Genomic DNA, 20343 nt, shown 5'->3' with positions numbered 1-20343 from the left:
TCAATATGTGGTACCTATACCAGAGAAAGATTTCAACAATGATATTGCAAGTTTCATAAGCAAGATGCTTTCACAGGTCTTAAACATAGGTATCAAACTGGAATAGTAGTCCAGTAATGTTAGATGAGTAACTTACAGGAATTTTAATTATGGAAAATTTGCATCTAAGGCTATCCAAAAACAATGGAAGAAGCTTTAGGACCTGTCTAGGAGTTATAATACTCCTTGTGTAGTAGGATCTAATCTTCCTGTGTTTTTCTTTCTTATTTGAAAAACAAACCAGTAACAGAAATTTTAGAGATGTGTGTTAAAATTTGATTTCTTGACTGGAAGCTATTTTCTACATTAATGGTTTTTATGGCATCTAATAAACATAAAGCATGGGAACAGGGGAATTGTTGGATGTTGCATGGTTTTTATTATTTTATTAACCTTCTGTGTAATTTTTTAATGCTAACTTAATTGTTGCATTTCCAAAGACCATTACTTTGTTGCGCATTTGATTTTTCTGAACTTCGTTTTGTTGTCTGAATACACTGATGGATTTAATATTTAAGTAGTTCACTGTATTAGTGCTAGAAGGATGAAAATTCCTTCAGTCTTGTGCAGGTTCTTTTAGAGAGAATCTGAAAAAGACATGCTTTTTAGAGGTGTGTTCATACAAGGGGTAGTTTTTAGAATCTCCAAGGATATCAACTATGGCAGTTGTACAGTAAAGTGTGTATGTATGTATGAATTCATAGAAACAGTGTATTAATTAATCTTTTTTTTTTTGTTTGTCCCTCAAATACCTCTTTCCTTCTTCCCTTAAATCCTTAGGTTGTCTTGCACTCCCCAAGTTGAATCTACAGTTCTTGACTCTCCATGACTACCTGCTGAGGAACTTCAATCTTTTCCGCTTGGAGTCTACCTATGAGATCAGACAGGACATTGAAGACAGTGTCAGTAGGATGAAACCATGGTAATATTTATTAACTGGTGCAAACCAGTGAGTTCACTTCTAATCAAAGTGTGTTTAGGAATCAAAAACGGATACTGTGTGTATAGTAAATTCATAGTAACAAATGTGTTTAAAATTATTACCTAGATACTATGGTTTGTACTTACTCCTTCCATAAGGTGTTGTCATCCCAAGGGTTGATATTTTAAGGGTTTGTGGTTATGTATCCCTGTAGGTATGTTAAAGGCAGTATGCTGGTTGCTAACAAACAGCCTTAGTTGTGTTAAGATGGATGAGTCAATTTTCCATGAGTACTAAGCCTTGGCTGACATTACAAAATACGCAAACATCATAAACTTCTCTGTTTGTGGGAGATGTTACTCAGTATTCTTGAGTTTTCTATCTGGCACATTTTAATCCTCTTTTGGTTTAAAAGGTTTATTTGGTGTGATATCTTTTATACTCAGTTCTTGCTTTTTGTTACCTTTCCTTTATCTTCCGTCTGCGAGTTTTTTTGAATAATGCTAGCATAAACTGCCCTTGTTGTTTGAGATATAAGTTATGTTATGCTTCAGTTCTAAAATGCAGGATTACATTAATCTAATTCAGTAGCACATAAAGTTAAGAATTCTACTTTTGTCTTAAAACTTACTGTGGGGTAAATTTTTTCATAGTTTAAAATAGAATTGAATCTGTTAGCAGCTAATGACTAACAAAACTTTGGGGTTTATTTCTTAGGTTATCAGAATATGGAGGTGTGGTCTTTGGTGGATGGGCTAGGATGGCACAACCCATTGTCTCTTTCACAGTGGTGGAGGTGGCCAAGCCCAACATTGGTGAAAACTGGCCCATGCGAGTGCGAGCAGATGTTACAATTAATTTGAATGTTCGAGATAACATCAAAGATGAATGGGAAGGTGCGTAACATGCTTTGAAATAATGTGCTCAAAATTGGTGCTCATCCAAATACATTTTGATGTAGATATATTTGTAAAAAGAAGAGGTTTTAAGCCATGATGCAGGTTTGTCAATCCTGATACACAGTTCAGAAGTCAGTTACTCAAATTCCAAGTTTAAGGAGTTAATATTTTCATAAAGTGAGGTTTGAAATAATTACTTAGATATTCATTGGGAACAGAATGTTTATTACTTCAGACTAATGTCAGTCAGTGATCAATTGTAAAATGCTGTCCTTTACAGGGACTGTGGAAAGTTAACTTAGCATTTTAAATAATGTGTATGCTAAAAATGTCATATTGAAAAGTATGGGGAATGTGATATCTGTCTCATACACAAGTGGACAGATTTGTATTTAATTCAAACCATTTCAGTAGTTTTCAGTGTGTTTGAATGTTACGAAGTGCTGACTGTACCAAATTCTGTTTCTTGTAAGTATCTGCAGGCGACACTTCTTTTGCTTGGGGATTTGAACTTTAGTTGACCGTGTTGGCAAGTGACATAGAAGCATGCAGTTACACTTGTATTATCAGTAAATGTCACTCCTTTCTCTTTTGTTAGAGAAACCTGATAAATGTGCTGGAGCTGCATAGTGTGATTACAGGTCACGTAGCACAAATGCTAAAGCTGGACTGTGTGATAAATCAACAGATACCAGTTTGGGGCTGTAGATTTCTCTTAAAAGTAGAAATCTAGGAGGATGGCAGAGAATTCACTGTAATGAAGGTATCTATATAGTGGTGCATGCAGCTTTTTAAATACTAAAACAGCCTCTGTGATTTGTAAAAAATCATATTTTGACTAAATCAAAACTGAGATGAAGAATTCATAAATCATTGCCTGATGTAACAGGATCTTGGTGAAGCTGCCTTCTGTTGAATAATATCTGGTGATTAATGAGAAATTATTTGTCTCAAAAATACAGCATGTTTTCTGAACTTTGGAGGTGTCATAAGACTCTAAGACTCCTGAAGTATACTGGAGAGAAGTTAGTGTTCAGAATTACATTAATGAATTGGAGAAGCAGCATTGTAAAAGTAGGATGTAGTTCAACAGGGATGATTGTTAAGCAAGAAAAAGTCACTGTACAAAAGCATGTTGGGGGAATAATTTATCAGGCAGTACCTCTGCAGAATGGAAAGATCGGAGGTCATCATTGCTCACAGCTGAATGTGATTCCCCAGCATCATGTTAATGCTGAGGGAAAAAGAAAAACCTCAAGTTATATTGGCATTTATAAACTGGAATGTTAGAGTAAACAAGTAACTTGGTTAAGTGACCTCCTACTCTATTAAGTAGATAAGTAACTTGGTTTAGGATTTTGTGCCCAGTTCTAGGCACTGCACTTCTTGTAAAAAAAGGAAAAGAATTGGAGGTTTGTCCAGAGGGAAGCAGTGAGAATAAGATATTAATGTGACACTTCTTTAGGGATGATTGAAAATAACTAGGTAGAAATAACTGGAGTAAGATTATTGGGAGAAGAATAATTTTGAAATAATGTTTGTTCTTATGAAAAAAGCATTCAACTTCTATTTTTTATATCTATTATATCACAGTGGCCTATGGTTTTTTATTCTCTAAATTGGAGGCATATTTTGAAGCAAAACAAAATACATACAGGTGGGATTTTATTTAAAAGAAATTTAAGTGCATTCTTCTATATACATGTTAAGGAGTTGATGAGGACAAAGCCATTCAGTCAAATCACTGGCTGTTCCTTTTGGGGCTCAGGTCTGCGCAAGCACGACGTCTGCTTCCTGATCACAGTGCGTCCCATGCAGCCTTACGGCACCAGGTTTGACAGGAGACAGCCTTTCGTTGAGCAGACTGGCCTGGTGTATGTCAGAGGCTGTGAAATTCAGGGCATGTTGGACGAGAAAGGGCGTGTTATTGAAGAAGGTATGATATACCAAAACTTGTTCAAGAGATTTATCTTTTTTCTGTCTCTGTTTTTTTTTTATTTTTAACAGCCTAATTGATAATTTTTTGCTCTTTTAAAGAATGCTCATTGAATTGGCTACATACATGGAAAAAAACAAACCAATTCCATAAGCAGCTTGAGAAAGGTTAACGAGTTTCCTCTGGTAAAATCTTCTGTAGCTACATTAATTAAATAAATCCAGTATTGGGTTAAGGAGTAAAATAGATTCTGTTCAAAAACTATTAGAATAATGCAGTGAAAATGTGTCCATTGCTATGCAGAAATTAGTTTCATCATATGAATATGTCTGAATTTCATTTGAGGGACAATTATGGATCACTTATTTGAACAATATTTTGCTTTTAGCGCTGAGTCAAATTCTAATCTTACTGTTTAATTATGGGCAGGACCTGAACCAAAACCAATACTTAAAGGTGATTGCAGAACATACAGAGTATTTCTGGACCCAAACCAGTATCAGCAGGACATGACCAATACAATCCAAAATGGGGCAGAAGATGTCTATGAGACATTTAATATAATAATGAGAAGAAAACCAAAAGAAAACAATTTCAAGGTAAGATACTTGCTCCTTGCCTCTTAGGTAAGAGTATGTCTGAATATGCTGTCAGTACTGAGGCTTTTTTATTTTAGATGCATATGTTGGGCTTTTTGGGTGGCAAAGTTTAGGCTTTCCCTGCAGGAGGCTGGAGTATGTCAGTTGGTTATTACTTTCCCCTGCAGATAACTCTTACACTGAAAATCAGAACACTGCTACTTTGCTGGAGTATATAATAAAACATTAGTTTATAATTTCAGTCTTCTAATGGGAAGCCTTCATATTTGGACTTTGGGGTTAAGGGAGTATGTGGAATGTTTTTGTTACGTAATGTAATAGTCAACTGTAAGAAAAAGAGTAAAAAGGTCAAAATGTGAAAATCAGAGGAGTCTGCTTTTGGGAGGGTCACTGGATCAATTTCTTACTGGTCATTGGAGTGTGTCAGATCAAGAGCAGCCCTGCTGGGAAGCAGGTACTGGTGGATGTACTGGAGGTACTGGTGGATGATAAGCTTGATATAAGTCAACAGTGTGCACTCACAGTCCAGAAATCCAACTGCATCCTGGTCTGCAGCAGAAGTGGGGCGGCCAAAAGGTCGCAGGAGATGCTTCTTCCGCTCTGTTCTGCTCTGGTAAGACCTCACCTGGAGTGCTGCATGCATCTCTGGGCTCCCCTACAGAGGAAGGACGTGTTGGAGCAGTCCAGAGGAATGACAGAGAGGTGATCAGAGGGATGGAGCACCTCTCCTACGGGGCAAGCCTGAGAGATTGGAGTTGTTTAGACTGGAGAAGAGAAGGTTTCAGGGAGATCTGACTGCACCCTTTCAGTAAGGGGGCTTATAAGAAAGATGAGGATAAACTTTCTAATAGTGGTAGTACAAGGGGTAAATGTTTATAAACTGAAAGATGGTAGATGCAGACCAGATATAAGAAAAACATTACATTATGAGGGTAGCGAAATGCTGGAACAGGGGCAGAGAGGTGGAAATCCCTGGAAATTTTCAAGGTCAGGTTGGACAGGGCTCTGAGAAACCCGGACTGCTTGAAGATGGCCCTGCTCATTGCAGGGGGGTGGACTAGATGAGCTTTAAAGGTTCCTTTCAGCTAAAACTACTAAATGATTCAGCCTCAACAGTGCTGAGCAGAAAGGAAGGAGCCACTTCCTTTTACCTGCTGGGCAAATTCATACTGTAGCACAAGGTGCTGTAGGCCGCCTTCACTGTGAGGGTGAATAATTTTATACACCTGAAATATTTCTTACTCAGTTTCTTTGCTTTTTAGATCTCTGAATCATTAATGTTCCTTGAATTTTCCATTTTGAAAATGCAGCATGAATGAAAAACTACATTTCTTTTGGTGCCTTAAAATCATGCACTGCATAATTGAAGTGATTTTCATTTTGAGGGATTCTGTAGCAAGTTCTGTGTAAATGGATAAACAGGTAGGCAGGATGACTTGGACTTTTTTTTTCTTTCTGTATCTAGAAAGACAGCTCTAGTGTGAAGCAGTAGCTTGCAGCCTGCATAGACCATTGTGGTGCCATCATTTGTGCTGTGTTCTTGCAGCAGTAATTTACAGGCAAATCCCAATGCAAGCCATTTTATGCTGGCATTTACGAAAGTCTCATACCTTCATTTTTCAAGACAATCTGAGGTATTGCCACATTTATCACATTGCTGCAAGTTTAGTTGCATGCATTCTATGCCATTTGCAAACCTCTCTAGCTTCAGCTGGAAAAAAGAAAACCAGATGATGCTGTGATTAGTGTAGACAGTGTATGCAGCAGATGGAAGGCGGCTTGAAGTTTAAAGCTGAGCTTGTAGGAGAGAAGACAAGAGAACTGTTGTGCAGTCCTTGTAAATTAAGCAGATGAGACAGCAGAGAAAGTGCAAATACAGTGTGTTGGCTGGAGGTGACACCGCTGTGTCACTACAATTGGTCAGCAGTGTTAGTTCTTACAAGAATGAACCTTACTATTTTTACATGCATAGAAATTACTTTTTGAAGAGCTGAAGCAAAGTTTTTGTGATGTAGAAGTACTGCATTTGCTGTTAGGAATATATTTCTTGCTTCCTCTTAGAAACTGATCACTGGGTTTAGAAATGCTACCTGAAAATGTGACATTGTCTGATTTCTGTGTTCTTTTATTAGCACAAACATATTATGCTGTGCTTAATACATGTTTGAGCCAGAAGTACTTGTTCTGTATTTGCAATAAAAATATAAAAGTTTTTAGTTAATATGGGATTTGTCCATCCATATATCTTTGAAGTAATTCCGACTTCAGAAATGCTAAGATGCCTTCAACTAAGTAGCTTTACAGGTCTGTCACAGAATCCACAGCATGACTGTGACTGGAAGAAACATATTCAGAGAATGGTTGAGGTCAGAGGGACCTTTGGAGATTATTTAGTCCAAGACCTGTTTAAAGCAGAGTCAGCTTGAGCAATTTGCTTAAGATCTTGTGACAGTGTAGTAGAAATTGGATATGTCCAGTGATGGAAACTACATAGCCAGTTCTAGACAACCTGTTCCAGTGTTGCATTACCTCTACAGTAAAAATATTTTGGTGTATTTAGGTGGAATTTCCCATATCTCAATTCGTGTCCATTGCCCCTTGTCCTTTCACAGGGCACTACTGAGGGAGCTCTCATTCCATTGACCTTACTTCCTCCTGTTACATTTTTTTTATACAAATCACTCAAATTCTCCAATGCTCCTTGAGTTTTGTATTCTTGAGGCTGAACAATCCCAGCTCTCTTAGCTTCTCATACAACAGATTCTCCAATCCCTTAATCATCTTTGTGGCTCTTTGCTGGACCCATTCCCATGTGTATGTGTCTCTTGTCCTGAGGAGCCCAGCTCTGGACACAGCCCTCCAGATGTGGTCTCACCCATGCTGAGTAGTGGGGAAGAATCAGGACCTTGATAGAGGCTGACTAAGCAGGGATGGTGATCGCATTACTTGACTCTTTGAATGATACAACACAAGCAAGAAAAGAAAATCCTACCCTTTGGAGATGAGTAATAAATGTAGACTATCTGAATAAAATTCTGTACTTTGATTTGACCGACTGTTCTTTTACAAGATTGTCATTTGGAGGTTCTGTATTACATTCTGGTGTGGATGGCTGATGCACTGTTTGCCATTCATTTGCACCCATGTTTGGTGGCATGGGAAATCAGAGGATCTGGAAATCAGTGCAGATACATGGTGTCTAAATGCCAAGTTCAAGTGAGATGGTTCTTCAAGGCTTGCCATTAAAGTAGCCCTTCAACAGGAAGGCTAAAATTCAGCTACCTCTTAGTTAAAAAGCACACCTTCTGTGCGAGTCTAGGGTCTGGAGCATTGGTGTTTTCACAAGAGGGGAAAGGAGAGAAAACTTACATAACCACAGATGATTTTATAAATTAATTTGTGGGTGAAGAGCAAATGCTTGAAGGAGGCTTAAGCTGACTACAGGAGTGAAATTTATAGGCATGTAAGAGGAAACCTTAAACTGCATGAGGATCTTCTGTGCATTTTTACCTTGCTGTGAGTGTTCTGGGATGAAGACTTTACTGATGATTATGGTCATCTTTACTAGCTCTTAGTTTAAGAATTCTGTGCTTTGATACTGGTGTTTTGTTGCAGATGTACACTATCTGTATATTGATTCAATGTAACCAAACACTGTTGATTAAAGAGTTATATTCTATCTTCTTAAAACAGATTTTATTGATCTTCAGTATGATTTTTACTTGGTAAAAAGTCAGTCTCTTCAATCCTATTTTTTCTGGTTTTTCCTATCTATAGGCTCTTCTGGAGACTATTAGGAATCTGATGAACACGGATTGTGTGGTTCCTGACTGGCTGCATGACATCATTCTTGGATACGGAGACCCGAGTAGTGCACACTATTCAAAAATGCCCAATCAGATTGCAACGCTGGATTTTAATGACACTTTCCTGTCCATTGATCATTTAAAAGCTAGCTTTCCTGGCTACAATGTTAAAATCACTGTTGACAATCCAGATCTGCATGTACCCCCCTTCAGGTGATGTCAGTATTTCAAGTACTTCTTGATATTCTTGCTGAAACGTGTTTTCAGGTGGAGTTATGTTCAGGGGTTGAAAGGAGATGCTCTTTCTTTTAAAAAAAGGAGATATGTTTAGATTATGTTTAGATATGTAAGATTGAGATAGTTACATGATTGAGTTAACTGTACAACAGCTAGACCCAGGACCAGCTTCTGTTCTGTTCTGTACAAAAATGCATCAGAGCATTGCTTGTAGATCAGCCTACAGAGTATATTCAAAAAACAAAAGTATGAGATAGAATCAAGACATATAATACTCTCTTCTGCATTATGGTGTGTAGCCTCCTCAAGATCAGGCTAGAGAATTTTAATTACATAGTTGCCTTACATGTCTTGTTACAACAAGTTAAGAGCAGCAATTTCAACGTCAGTTAAAATTTGAGCTTTTGGAAACACCATTCAATCAACACAAAAGATTAAGTCTGAAATCCCATAATGCTTGTTTTTAGAAATTATTTCTGAAATAGGATGCCATTGGCAGCTAAAGGAGATTTGCTTGTTTTGTTTCAGTGGTGCTATTGTCCAGCATTTTTAGACTTGACAATTCTGTCCCTCCTGGTGCACTTCCTTGAATTTTGACAACTGAGTTTCACAGTGCATAGTATTGGAGAACAGTTCCTTCAGCTGAAGAAACTACATCTTTTCCTTGTGAAGGAATAAATCTGTGGAGGGAAAAGATGCTTTTCCCCTGCACCAGTTAGCTTTTGTCTTGGCTAAATTGAATCTTGAAAAGCAGGGAGGTAATCTCCTGAACTTTTTTTGGAAACACTGCATGGAGAATTTGTGTAGAGAAGGCACTAACAGTATATAATGATACAAAAATAGTCTGAAGGTATCAGGAAAAGATCTCACACACAGTTTTCCTCAATGACCTGTTGTTCAGTTTCAGTTCCTATATTAAGAGAGATACTGCTCTTCATGAAGAGCTGTTGCTCTTCCTACTGCTACATTTGTCCTGTAAGAGATTATTACTGCTACAGATACCTGCATTTTGGATGGGCATTGGGATTTCTTCACTTGTGATTTGGTTCTGAATTAGAGAAGCTTGCTTATATGTATAGAAGGCTATAAAAAATTGAAATTGGAGGATAAAAACCTTCGTCTGATGGAATAGTTTGGAACACTGACACAGCTTATGTTCTATTACAACTTTTTTCCTGTCCCTTCCATTTTCACTTACGAACTTCTTGTCTTCAGTGTTTTTCCAGCTGGCTCTCAGCACTGCTCCTGGCTTTTCCAGTTATGAAAAGACTGCTTTTGACAGACTTTTTGTTTAATCAGCGTCTTCAATTCATTTGTCATTTCTTTTCTTTATTCTCCTTAAAACTTTGTCATTTGCAGCACTTGCTTCCCTCTTGTATGAAAGTTTGTCTTAATGGTGAGAAAAATTCTTCATCACCTTCTGAGAGAGTCTATGTGATAGTGAACATTTTGAATTGTAACCTTAAATTATGTTACAGGATAACTTTCCCAATGAAGGAAGGTAAAGGAACGAAAAGAAAAGAGGATGGAAGTGAAGAAAACCCTGAAGAAGCTAAAACACTGATTGTAGAGCCTCATGTTATCCCAAACAGGGGACCATATCCATATAATCAACCAAAACGGTAAAAAATGGATGAGAACTTATTTTCAAATGATAACACATGCATAGCAGTTCATTTTCAGAATGAGACTGGTTTGTTTTATATTTAAATCAAAATATTCTATTGCCTGTATCTGTTAAGAAAGTCCCTTGAAGAACAGTGAGAAATACTGTCTTCTAGTGGTTTTTGTCTCAGGAATTTGAATATTTGGAACGTAATGCCTAAATAATTTTACAACATTCTCTGCAAATAATGACTAAAGACAAACAGGCTTTTAGATGGAGTTTGTTGTCACGTGGACAACATAATTTACTGTCTTGCTTAGAAATTTCAAGACTGTTGTATCTATAAAAAAGACAGTTGTAATGCTGATTTCATTTGTGCAAAAGTTTGCAAATGTGTAGTTCAGAAAAGATAGAAACAGTTAATTGAAATACAACTTGTTAAAACAATTGCTTTTATCAAAATTGTTGACAAAATCTATCGATTATCTGATCTTGTTTGGCTTTGTTACAGCAATACTATTCAATTTACCCATACTCAGATTGAAGCCATCCGTGCAGGAATGCAGCCTGGACTAACTATGGTAAGAATGTTTTTAAGGATTCTATACTCTTAGTTATTTAATTCTGGCCTCAGATACATTCAGTGAAATACTAGTAATGCCCCTTTCTGTAGCCTTGCTGAGGTAATTTCTATTAATAGTTTAAGGATGTGAAAAATTAACATTCAGAGGCTCAACATGCTCCAATCCTCACAAAATCATATGGCAACACATCTCTGTATCCTGTGTTTCAGTGGCTGAAAGCTTTCCACAGCAGCTGAATTTGCTTTTGCAGTGGTTGGAGAGTCCTTAAATAAAGCAGGAATGATTTTATAGCAGTTTGTAATTTTATGTGTAGATGTTTTTGAAAACTGATATTCTGTGGTTCCTAATCCTGAACAAATTATTTTGAGATGCTTTCTGTATAATACTTGGATATCTTTAAAATGTCTGAGGTGTCAATTTTGGTGTGTTTGTGGAACTGAGCCTATGAAAACATTAACTGTTATTATTTGTCTGTATCATCAGTTGTAGATTTCTGAGTAAATAGAAGGAATGAACTCTCTTTATTTTTATTATTTTTTCCTGTTCTTTATGTCTGTTTCACCTTATTCTTTTTCAATTGTGCATCCTGATTATCTTCTCACTATTTCCCCCCTGTTTAGACTGTTCTGAGGCTAAACTACCTTTTTTTCTCTGAGGATGTCTCTTTTCTTATTAGTTCCTGTTCCTTCCATACTTCCTGTCCTAGATTACCATATTTCTTTTAGTCAGGAATCTGCAAAAATAGTCTGAAGGAGTCTTTTGGAGTATGTTGCATTCGGTCTGAAAGTCCACCAGAGCCAGGAAGCAGTGTGTAATGTCAGTGCATTGTGAGATTGTTCTGGATTTTTTCTTCCCCAGCTGACTCTGGTGTTTTTTGTTGTAAAGTATTCTGATAAATTGTGTATGAATTTTTGTTTGGTTTTATTTTTTGTGCGTGTGTTTGATTTTAGGTAGTGGGTCCACCTGGTACTGGAAAAACTGATGTAGCAGTCCAGATCATATCCAATCTTTATCATAATTTCCCAGAACAACGAACTCTAATAGTTACCCACTCTAATCAGGTAAAGTGTCAATCATGTGTGGAATTTTCCTGTAATTGCAATGTAAGAAGAGCAGTAGGTATTGAGATCAGTAGTTTGGGAATTGCATTTGTCTCCTAACAATGGAAACTTGAGTCGACTTATGTGCAGTTTTGCCAGTTTGATAATGAGAAATTAAGTTCTTGAATTTCAGGTGTGTAGTTCTAAACTATTTATCTGAAGTTTTCAATGTGTTTAATTGGTTGGAGGTCAAAAGTAAAAAAGTATTTTGAAAAAGTCTCTGCTTGGTTCTTACAGTTGCACATGCATTGCAAGCATGGCAGATTTTTGCTAATTAGCTTTCTCAGACACTGGTTGTTCTGTGCTTTATGCTCCAAAGGGAAAGCCTCTTCAGATGAATATTTGCTTTGCATTCCTAAGAAATGCAGTGTAACTGCTAATTCTCAAGCATATATAAAATAATAATAATAATGTTAAGTTTTTAAGAGTCTTTCTCTTAATTTTTCAACTTTACTCTGCACTGGTGCAGCCTTACCTTGAGTCCTATGTGCAGTTGTGGGCACTACAATATACAAGAAACATAAACCTCTTAGAGAGTGTTGATAGCAGGGCAACAAAGATGCTGCAGGACCTTGAGGGGCAGCCGTATGAGGAGCAGCTGAGGTCACTTGGTCTGTTCAGCCCGGAGGGGAGGAGACTGAGGGGAAACCTCTTTGTGGTCTACAGCTTCTTCATGAGGGGAAGAGGAAGGGCAGGCATCTCTTTTCTGTTGTGTGCAGTGACAGGACCTGAAGGAGTGAACTGAAGTTGTCATGGGGGGTTTAGGTTGGATATTAAGAAAAGGTTCCTCACCCAGAGGGTGGCTGGGCACTGGAACAGGATCCTCAGAGAAGCGGTCACTGCCCCAGCCTGACAGAGCTCAAGAAACATTTGGACACTGCTCTCAGGCACCGGGTGTGACTCTTGGGGTGTCCTGTGCAAGGCTAGGAGTTGGACTTGGTGATTCTTCTGGGTCCCTTCTAACTCAGCATATTCCATGATTCTATGAAATCTGCATTTGATTTGGAATTATTTGTTTGGAAACCAGGGTCAGCTGTTTCCTGGTCTCCCTGGTTAGCCTGTCCTCAGTTATGAGTTACTTGAACTGAACATACCATTGGAAAACTTTTCATAATTTTTCATCAAACCAGGATCAAAGAGTGGTTGAGGGGGTATAGTTTTGGTGAGGAGTTACAGCCTGGAATAATACAGGCCAGTCTGCAATGGATAGCAGGAGAGTGACAGTTGGGAGAAAGGGTTGAGAACATGTCCATTGGGAAGAAAAAGAAGGAAATACTTGGAGGCAGATAGAAGACTCTTCTTACTAGACAAGACTTTAATGAGGACATTAACTTGAAATTGTACCCTGGGAAATTAACTGTGTTTCAGCAGGGTAGTTACCCGTGCTTTGATGCTGCACTTTAAGATGTTTACATGATTTGCAACTGCAAGTGGAGCTTGTTTGTGTTTATTCTTATTTTCAAAACTTGATGATCCAGTGCTTACAAGCTTGCTTCTCCTTTGAAATAGAGTTAGTTGATAGTAAGCCACTAGAGAACTGAAGAGTTTAAGTAGAAGATGTGGCACACCTAGAAGTTTAGTTAAGCACAATTAGCCAAAATGGGATAGAGTCACAGTACCTGACAGTCAGTACCAAATGATACTTCTTTCATGTCCAGTAAAAGTTAAATTGTTTAATGTCATCATACAAAAATTGGTGTTTGTGAGACAGTTTTGTAAACTGATAGTTTTATCAACTAAGTTAACTATGTGATAGAATTAAATTTTGAAATTGTAAAATCAAATGTAATTGTTGTATAAAGTATGCAAATAAAAGGGTGTTAGTAGGCTAATTTCCTTGTCAAGATTAGGAGTTTCAGTATTAACTTTGTTTTGTTAAAACAACATTATTTTTGTTTGTTTCGGCTTCCATTTATACTAAAATAGGCAAAATATCCTACTTTACTTACAAGTAATTCCTCCATTTTCCCCTGCCAGAGGCTCTGAACTTCTAAAAACTACCTTTTCTCCTGTTCTTGTCAATCTTTAGGCTTTGAACCAGCTGTTCGAAAAAATCATGGCTCTAGACATTGATGAGCGTCACCTTCTGCGTCTGGGTCATGGAGAAGAGGAATTAGAGACAGAGAAAGATTTCAGCAGGTGAGGAAGGAGATGCTAATGATAAACTCACTTATATAAACATGGCAGCAGCATGTCTCTGTTGAATCCACTCTGCCTCCCATGCGAAGGAGCTGTGGTGGACAAGTTTTACCCTTCTCATATTACTCAATCCCAGTAACACAAATTGCACTATTTTTCAGGACCAGATTTAGTAATTTGGGTTCTTACTCTGTACAGAAGCTGTGCTCCCTAGAGCATCTAAAGGCAATCAGTTGCTTGTTAACAAAATCAACTGCTTGGATAATAGATAATTATATATTTTTTTGACCCTTATACTTTCATACAATTAATCTGTGAGAGAAATTAGAATGATAAGGTGGATTCTTAGAGTTACAGGGTTTTTTGTACAAATATGGTGTCACTTCTATAATGGTGATTTTTGCATTAATAAACATGGAATTAAACTTTCTGCTTTGAATTCTTCTTGAACTGTGTAACCTTAAAGTTGCTTATTTCATTGATAACACATTTTGAAGTGTACATATGGAAGGAAACTATCAACTCTGTGTCAGTACAAAGACTTAAGAACCTGTTCTTCTAAATATTTGTATGTTTGTCATGCGTTAGTCCAATTGACGTCAGTAGGATTACACACATTCATGAATGTAAGCGGGGTATAATGGTCGTGCACTGGAAATATCTGAACTGTCCAGAACTGGATTATCATAGCCATACTTTGAGTTCAAAAGCTGTAGTAAAAAATATATATAGTCACTAGAAGCTACCCACATATACATAGTTCAGTATTTAGCAAAATAAATACCTTGTGATTTTTTTTTCTTTTAAATTGAATGCTTTGACGTAGTCAAATTATTCCAGAATTTTGATAGCCAAAAACTTACTGAAATGATGCCACAGCAGATATTTATTTAGTAGTATCCATAGTTTAGTATATTCCTTGAACTGTAGTGTTCATCATTAAAAGGAGTTTTCTTTAAGATGCTAGATGGTCTATTTTCATGCTTTCTCAAGGTAAGTCCAGACCTGTGGGATATTTGTGCAAGCACTATGGGTTCTGGCAGTTCAAGAGAGAGGGGTAAAGGTTGAGGAATATATTTGAAGGTGGGCTGCACTACTGTTAAAACTTTATTTCTCATTAGCTTGGCTTTGTGAATTGTTAGGGCTCACCTGATAAAAATAGTCAGCATGTAGCAAATTCTTGGGTCTTGGAACAGGGTTATAGTTGTGACAATTTTTTGGCAGGGTGCTGGGATTTTTTTGATCTCTCATTGTGATACTTAGATACTATTTCTAGTTTAATAAAAATTATGTTATATGTAATCTGTTTTGTAGGTATGGAAGAGTTAATTATGTGCTGGCTCGAAGACTCGAACTTCTGCGAGAAGTTGGGCGGTTACAAGAGAGCCTTGGAGTCCCAGGAGATGTATCTTACACTTGTGAAACAGCTGGCCACTTTTTCTTATACCAAGTAAGGACTGAAATACTTTTGCAGAGACTGTATGACCTAAATACATTACGAAACACTTTGTAAAACTTGCAATGAATTTTTCAGATTTGAGAGTAAAAGCAAAAAGCATTTTCCTTGGTGATTCACAATACAGTAACAGCTAAAGTTAAAATTGCAGCATGACTTGCTTGTGTTGCTATTGTTTTAAATCCTGCCTGCTGACTCACCAAGTCATTGCTGCCCTTCATGAATGCTGGCAAAGATTCTAACCTGAAGCTTCTCCTTCAGATAGGAAAATTTGTGGGCTGCTTTATATTTTGGACAAGCATTAGAGCAGCTACTTGATGGTCCTGATAGGAGGCTTTTATAGCTTTAAATGCCTATGTGAAATCAAATGTACAGTGTACAAAATGGTATGTTGCATGTCCCTCATTTCTCCTACATGTATTTTTCAGTGATGAGGTGTACATTTGCAATTAGTGTTGCATAAGGAGGCTTACAGAGTGGCACTTAGGACTGAATGCACTTACTTCGTATGTTTTTACAGCAGTTACTCTGGGCTAGCTTTAGTGTGGACCATAACATTAAATGGACATTAGGTGTTGAAGAGTGCAAGGAATACTGAAGAGGACATCTTCTGGTTCAGTTTCCTCCTAAATGAATCCCACTTGGCATTTAAATCAAAATAGTGTAAACAGAGATAATAAAGAAGTTTATTTCTGTATTGGGTATACGTGGCAAGGTTTTGGTAGCAGGTGGTTGTACGAATGACCTCTGAGAAGAGGCCAAGGGCTGCCCTGGGCAGGATACAGCCAGCTCCAGCAGACCCACTGCTGACCAAAGCTGAATCCACAGTGAAACTGGTGGTGCCTCTGTGAAAACCACTTTGAGAAGAAGACAAAAACCAGCAGGAGCTGAGGGCAGAGAGGGGAGTGTGAGAAACAACCCCATACACCCAGGTCTGAAGAAAATGAGGGGGGAGGAGGTGCTCCAGGCATCAGAGCATAGGTTCCCCATAGCTTGTGGAGACAGCCATGGTAAAGAAGGTTTTCCACCTGCAGCCAGTGGAGAGGCTGTGGCAGAGCAGATAGCGACACTGCAGCCCATGGAGTTCCCCATGCTGAGCAGGTGGATATATCCTGAAGGAAGAGGCAGCCTGTCTAAATCCCATGCTGGAGCAGGGAAGAAGTGTGAGTAGGAGAGATGTGGTGTGAGTGGCAGAGATGTGGTGTTGTGAACTTGAATGACAGCACCATTATTTCTGTACTGCTCAGGGTAGGGAGGAGGTAAAAAAATTGACAATGAAATTAAGCCTGGGAACAAAGAGAGAGTGGAGAAGAAAGATGGTTTTGGTTTTGTCTTTGTTGCTCGCCATCTTACTCTCTTTTTAATGTGCAATAAATGACATTAATTTTCCCTGTTTTGTCTGTGATGCTGATTGCTAAGCAATCTCCCTGTCTTTATCTCAACCCATAAGCTTTTCTATCTTAATTTCTCCCACTGCCCTGTTTAAGAGGGGGAGTGAGAGAAACTGGGTGGGTGTCTGGCCGCCAGCCAAGCTCAGCCCACCAGAACTTCAAAAATGTCATTCTGGCACAAGGTCAAATGCTGCATAAGACATACCTTACTTCTGTGATAATTTTTTTTTTTTTTATACTATGCTGCAAGCCTGTATATTGCCAAAAACCCTTATGATATAAACCCACCTTGTTTTGTTGTAGGTAATGTCTCGCTGGGAGGAGTATATCAGTAAAGTGAAAGTTAAAGGTGGGAAATCGCCAGACGTTGCAGATGTCTCCAGTTTCTTTCCTTTTCACCAGTATTTTGCAAATGCTCCTCAACCAGTTTTCAAAGGCAAATCATATGAAGAAGATATGGAAATTGCTGAAGGGTGTTTTAGACATATTAAGAAAATATTCACTCAGCTTGAGGTAAGACATGTAATTGTTAAAGGCAAACTAATCTGGCTAATCCTGTAGAAAAACTACACAATTCCAAAATTCTCATTTTCCCTATATCCTAGAAGAAATATACATGTCTAGGCAGCTTCATTACCTTACAAGGTGAGAATTTCCACCTTTGAGTAATATAGGTATGTTACACAGTAGGGGCAAGGGTCTGGTCTCTCTTAGTTGGATCGTGGGAAGCAGCCGTTCTGCATCCATTTCCACTGGTGAGATTACAAGGATTGGTTCACCTATGACTGCTCCTCTGATCCTCACAGGGTTTTTGTATTTACAGTGAGTTGCCTTTAATCAGGTAACCTAAAAGTAACAGATTGTCTTCTGGTTTTGCCAGAATTGCTTAAGAGGCTATTAAAAGTTAGGGTAAAGGTGATTTGTGTGTCATTTCATTATATTAACTGTAATGGTCTTTCTACTACTGAATTTGATGTCATGTTGTGATGCAGTAAAGTAGGAAACAAGAAGATACAGTACAAGAAAATTTTGGGGCATTCTGAGAGGGTTCCTCAGAATTATTTGAATATTTGTCTGCAAATTTATATGTATGTACAGGTTGGAAGAATTCTTTCATAGGTTTTTACAAGATTGTTTATCAAAATACACTAAACCTGGAAACTGCAACAAATTATTATTCAGATGGGATTGTTAACAGTACATACCCTCAGAGCTTTCTTGTTGAATTATATCAAGAAGGTGGCTGCATAGTTTGAGTGGATTCATTTTTTAAGTGATATTTTTTCATATTCTGACTTCCAAGACTTTTCTTTTGTCCTCCATAGGAATTCAGAGCATTTGAACTTCTCCGCAGTGGCCTGGATAGATCCAAATACCTGTTGGTGAAAGAAGCAAAAATCATTGCCATGACTTGCACACATGCTGCTCTGAAACGACGTGACCTGGTTGAATTAGGTTTCAAAGTAATGTTTAACTTAGTATTACTGTACTACTTGATTTTGGTGTTGGTTCTCCCCTATTCCCCACCCCATACGAATCTTTTTATCTGCCCCAAATCTAGGCAGCTACATTGAGAGTTGCATTTTTTTACCTGTATGTTTCAATTTTTTAATTTTTCTGAAGAAAAATAAAACTTCTGTAAGTAAACAATTAAATCACTTTTAAGTTTCTGTATATACAAAAATGATAAATAATGCCTTTTTAAAAAAGTCCATTTTGCCATATTATGTGATAAACAGCAGTGATAGGATTAATAAAATAGAGGCAGAACTGCGTAGAAAAACATGGCTGTTACAGCTTTGTTTACCTAAAAAATTAACAATCTGAGGAAAAAGAACTATGATGCAATGCTGTTTTCACTCTGCAGTGTTGACTATAATTATTAATTTCATGCAGTCTTTTATTCTGACAAAAGCCAGCCTCCAGTAATTTTTTCAGTATTATTTTTCACTGATCATGTACTGTATTAGATCACAAAATGGCTTCTCTTCAGCCTCAGTGCAGAGATCGCAAATTAGTTTGCTCCGCTGCACAAAACTTTTCTCTTGTGGTTATGGCATATAGGAAGCATGTAATGTAATTCAGTCATGGATTCCTTCTGGGTTTAAGCCCTGACTGGTACAGAGAAATCTGCCATTGATGTAGTAGGACTTCACCTATTTGGTAATACTGATATTTTGCCTATAAGGTGAATTCCTGTTGTAACCATCCCACCCAGCAAAATCTCAAGGAGTAATAGATGCTTTCTTTTGGTAGGCTGAATAAATACATTTATCTGTGTTACTGTGTTTATGGACATCTCTTTACTTTTTTTTTCCTCAGTATGACAACATCTTAATGGAAGAGTCTGCTCAGATCCTGGAGATAGAAACCTTTATACCTCTCCTGTTGCAGGTTAGACTTGAAACATAAAAGATCTTTAAAAACAAAAAGATAAATAAGACTCTGTGTTCTTGAACAATATTGAATATTAAAATGAAAAATATCATGTGCAGGATGTAATCCGGAACTGTTACTTGCTAGTAAGAACTGTCACGTTGATTATGAAATTGTTTTTTTCAAATTTTTAAATGAGCATTGGTTAACCAGATGCATCTGGCAGGTGAGGGAAAATAGGTATATGTGGGAAATGCAGAAACTGAAGCATTTGTGTAATTAGAGTAGACCATTTCACCATAGAGGCATATTCTGGGAGATATTCCATGAGTTTATTTATGTGAGGCATCCAAATAGTCCTTGAAAATTGAGTGGGTTTTAATTTTAACAAAACCTAAGGATGTAGCCTTCCAGAGTAGCAGTACTTGATTTCTTCACTTGCAATTCAGTGAGAAATTTTTAAAAACAGAATTCTTGGGGGCCTCTGTGTCCAAGATTAAAATGTCTGATACATACAGAACAACTATATAGAATGCTTTGTCATCTCCAAAGCAAAGCTTTTGAGGAGAAAAAAAAAAAAGAAAAAAAAAGAAAGTTTTGGATTTTCGTGGTTTTTTTTATTCTTGCCAATAAAAATTATTTCCATCCTCTTACTTTCTTACTAAGGCATTTTCAGTCTTCAAGAATTGGACAGCCCAGAGTTCAGTCTTCTTTCCTTGCTGTCTGATCAGAAACAGCTTCAGAGTTCTTCCACTTCAAGTGGCAGGAAAAGGAACTTTATGTTCTGTCTCAAATAGTGTTCCCGTGGGGGGAATTTTCACAGGAGTGTGTAATGAGGATCTGACAGCTGGAAGTCTCCAAGATGCTAATTGTGAAGAGCATTCAGTCCAAGAGCCAAGATGGGAATTAGTATGGGGCACATGGAAGAGGCTGGTTGAGAATTACAGAAGTAAACAGATGAAGCACATGAGCTGCAGAGACACTTGAAAGGCGGGTTCAGTGTTGCCTCAGAAATCTGCACACTAAAAACCGTTTCAGATGCTTCATGTTCACTACCTCAGAATTCAAAAAATAAAGTTCAGAGGACAGTTCTGGGTTAACTGGTATTACTGTGTAGTAATCAGGGGTTTTGGCCTTTAAAGCAATATAATATGATATTTATACTGATATTTCTGTACTGATTTTGGTAGATAAAGGTACTTATTTTATAAGAAAAGAGACTTTATTTACAATTCTACTCAGATTGGATGGAA

The 20343-nt window shown here is 37.5% G+C and overlaps 1 protein-coding gene across 1 annotated transcript in view; it reads left to right on the top strand.

Annotated features, from left to right (window-relative positions):
- AQR (aquarius intron-binding spliceosomal factor) overlaps window positions 1-20343 on the top strand; it is a 49265-nt gene that overhangs the window by 17556 nt on the left and 11366 nt on the right. Inside the window, exons 16-28 of the mRNA XM_041460019.1 lie at window positions 820-961; window positions 1679-1857; window positions 3629-3796; window positions 4226-4395; window positions 8173-8414; window positions 9917-10060; window positions 10556-10625; window positions 11579-11689; window positions 13758-13867; window positions 15182-15317; window positions 17018-17227; window positions 18040-18177; window positions 19037-19108. Of these exons, the coding sequence (XP_041315953.1) occupies window positions 820-961; window positions 1679-1857; window positions 3629-3796; window positions 4226-4395; window positions 8173-8414; window positions 9917-10060; window positions 10556-10625; window positions 11579-11689; window positions 13758-13867; window positions 15182-15317; window positions 17018-17227; window positions 18040-18177; window positions 19037-19108 (1892 nt within the window). The remainder of the gene's footprint in view (window positions 1-819; window positions 962-1678; window positions 1858-3628; window positions 3797-4225; window positions 4396-8172; window positions 8415-9916; window positions 10061-10555; window positions 10626-11578; window positions 11690-13757; window positions 13868-15181; window positions 15318-17017; window positions 17228-18039; window positions 18178-19036; window positions 19109-20343) is intronic.

The sequence above is a fragment of the Pyrgilauda ruficollis genome, unplaced genomic scaffold, assembly GCF_017590135.1.
Source record: "Pyrgilauda ruficollis isolate IOZ18807 unplaced genomic scaffold, ASM1759013v1 scaffold14, whole genome shotgun sequence".
NCBI classification, from domain to species: domain Eukaryota; kingdom Metazoa; phylum Chordata; class Aves; order Passeriformes; family Passeridae; genus Pyrgilauda; species Pyrgilauda ruficollis.
Note: the sequence above shows the minus strand (reverse complement) of the source record. Positions and strands in the feature narration are given on the sequence as shown.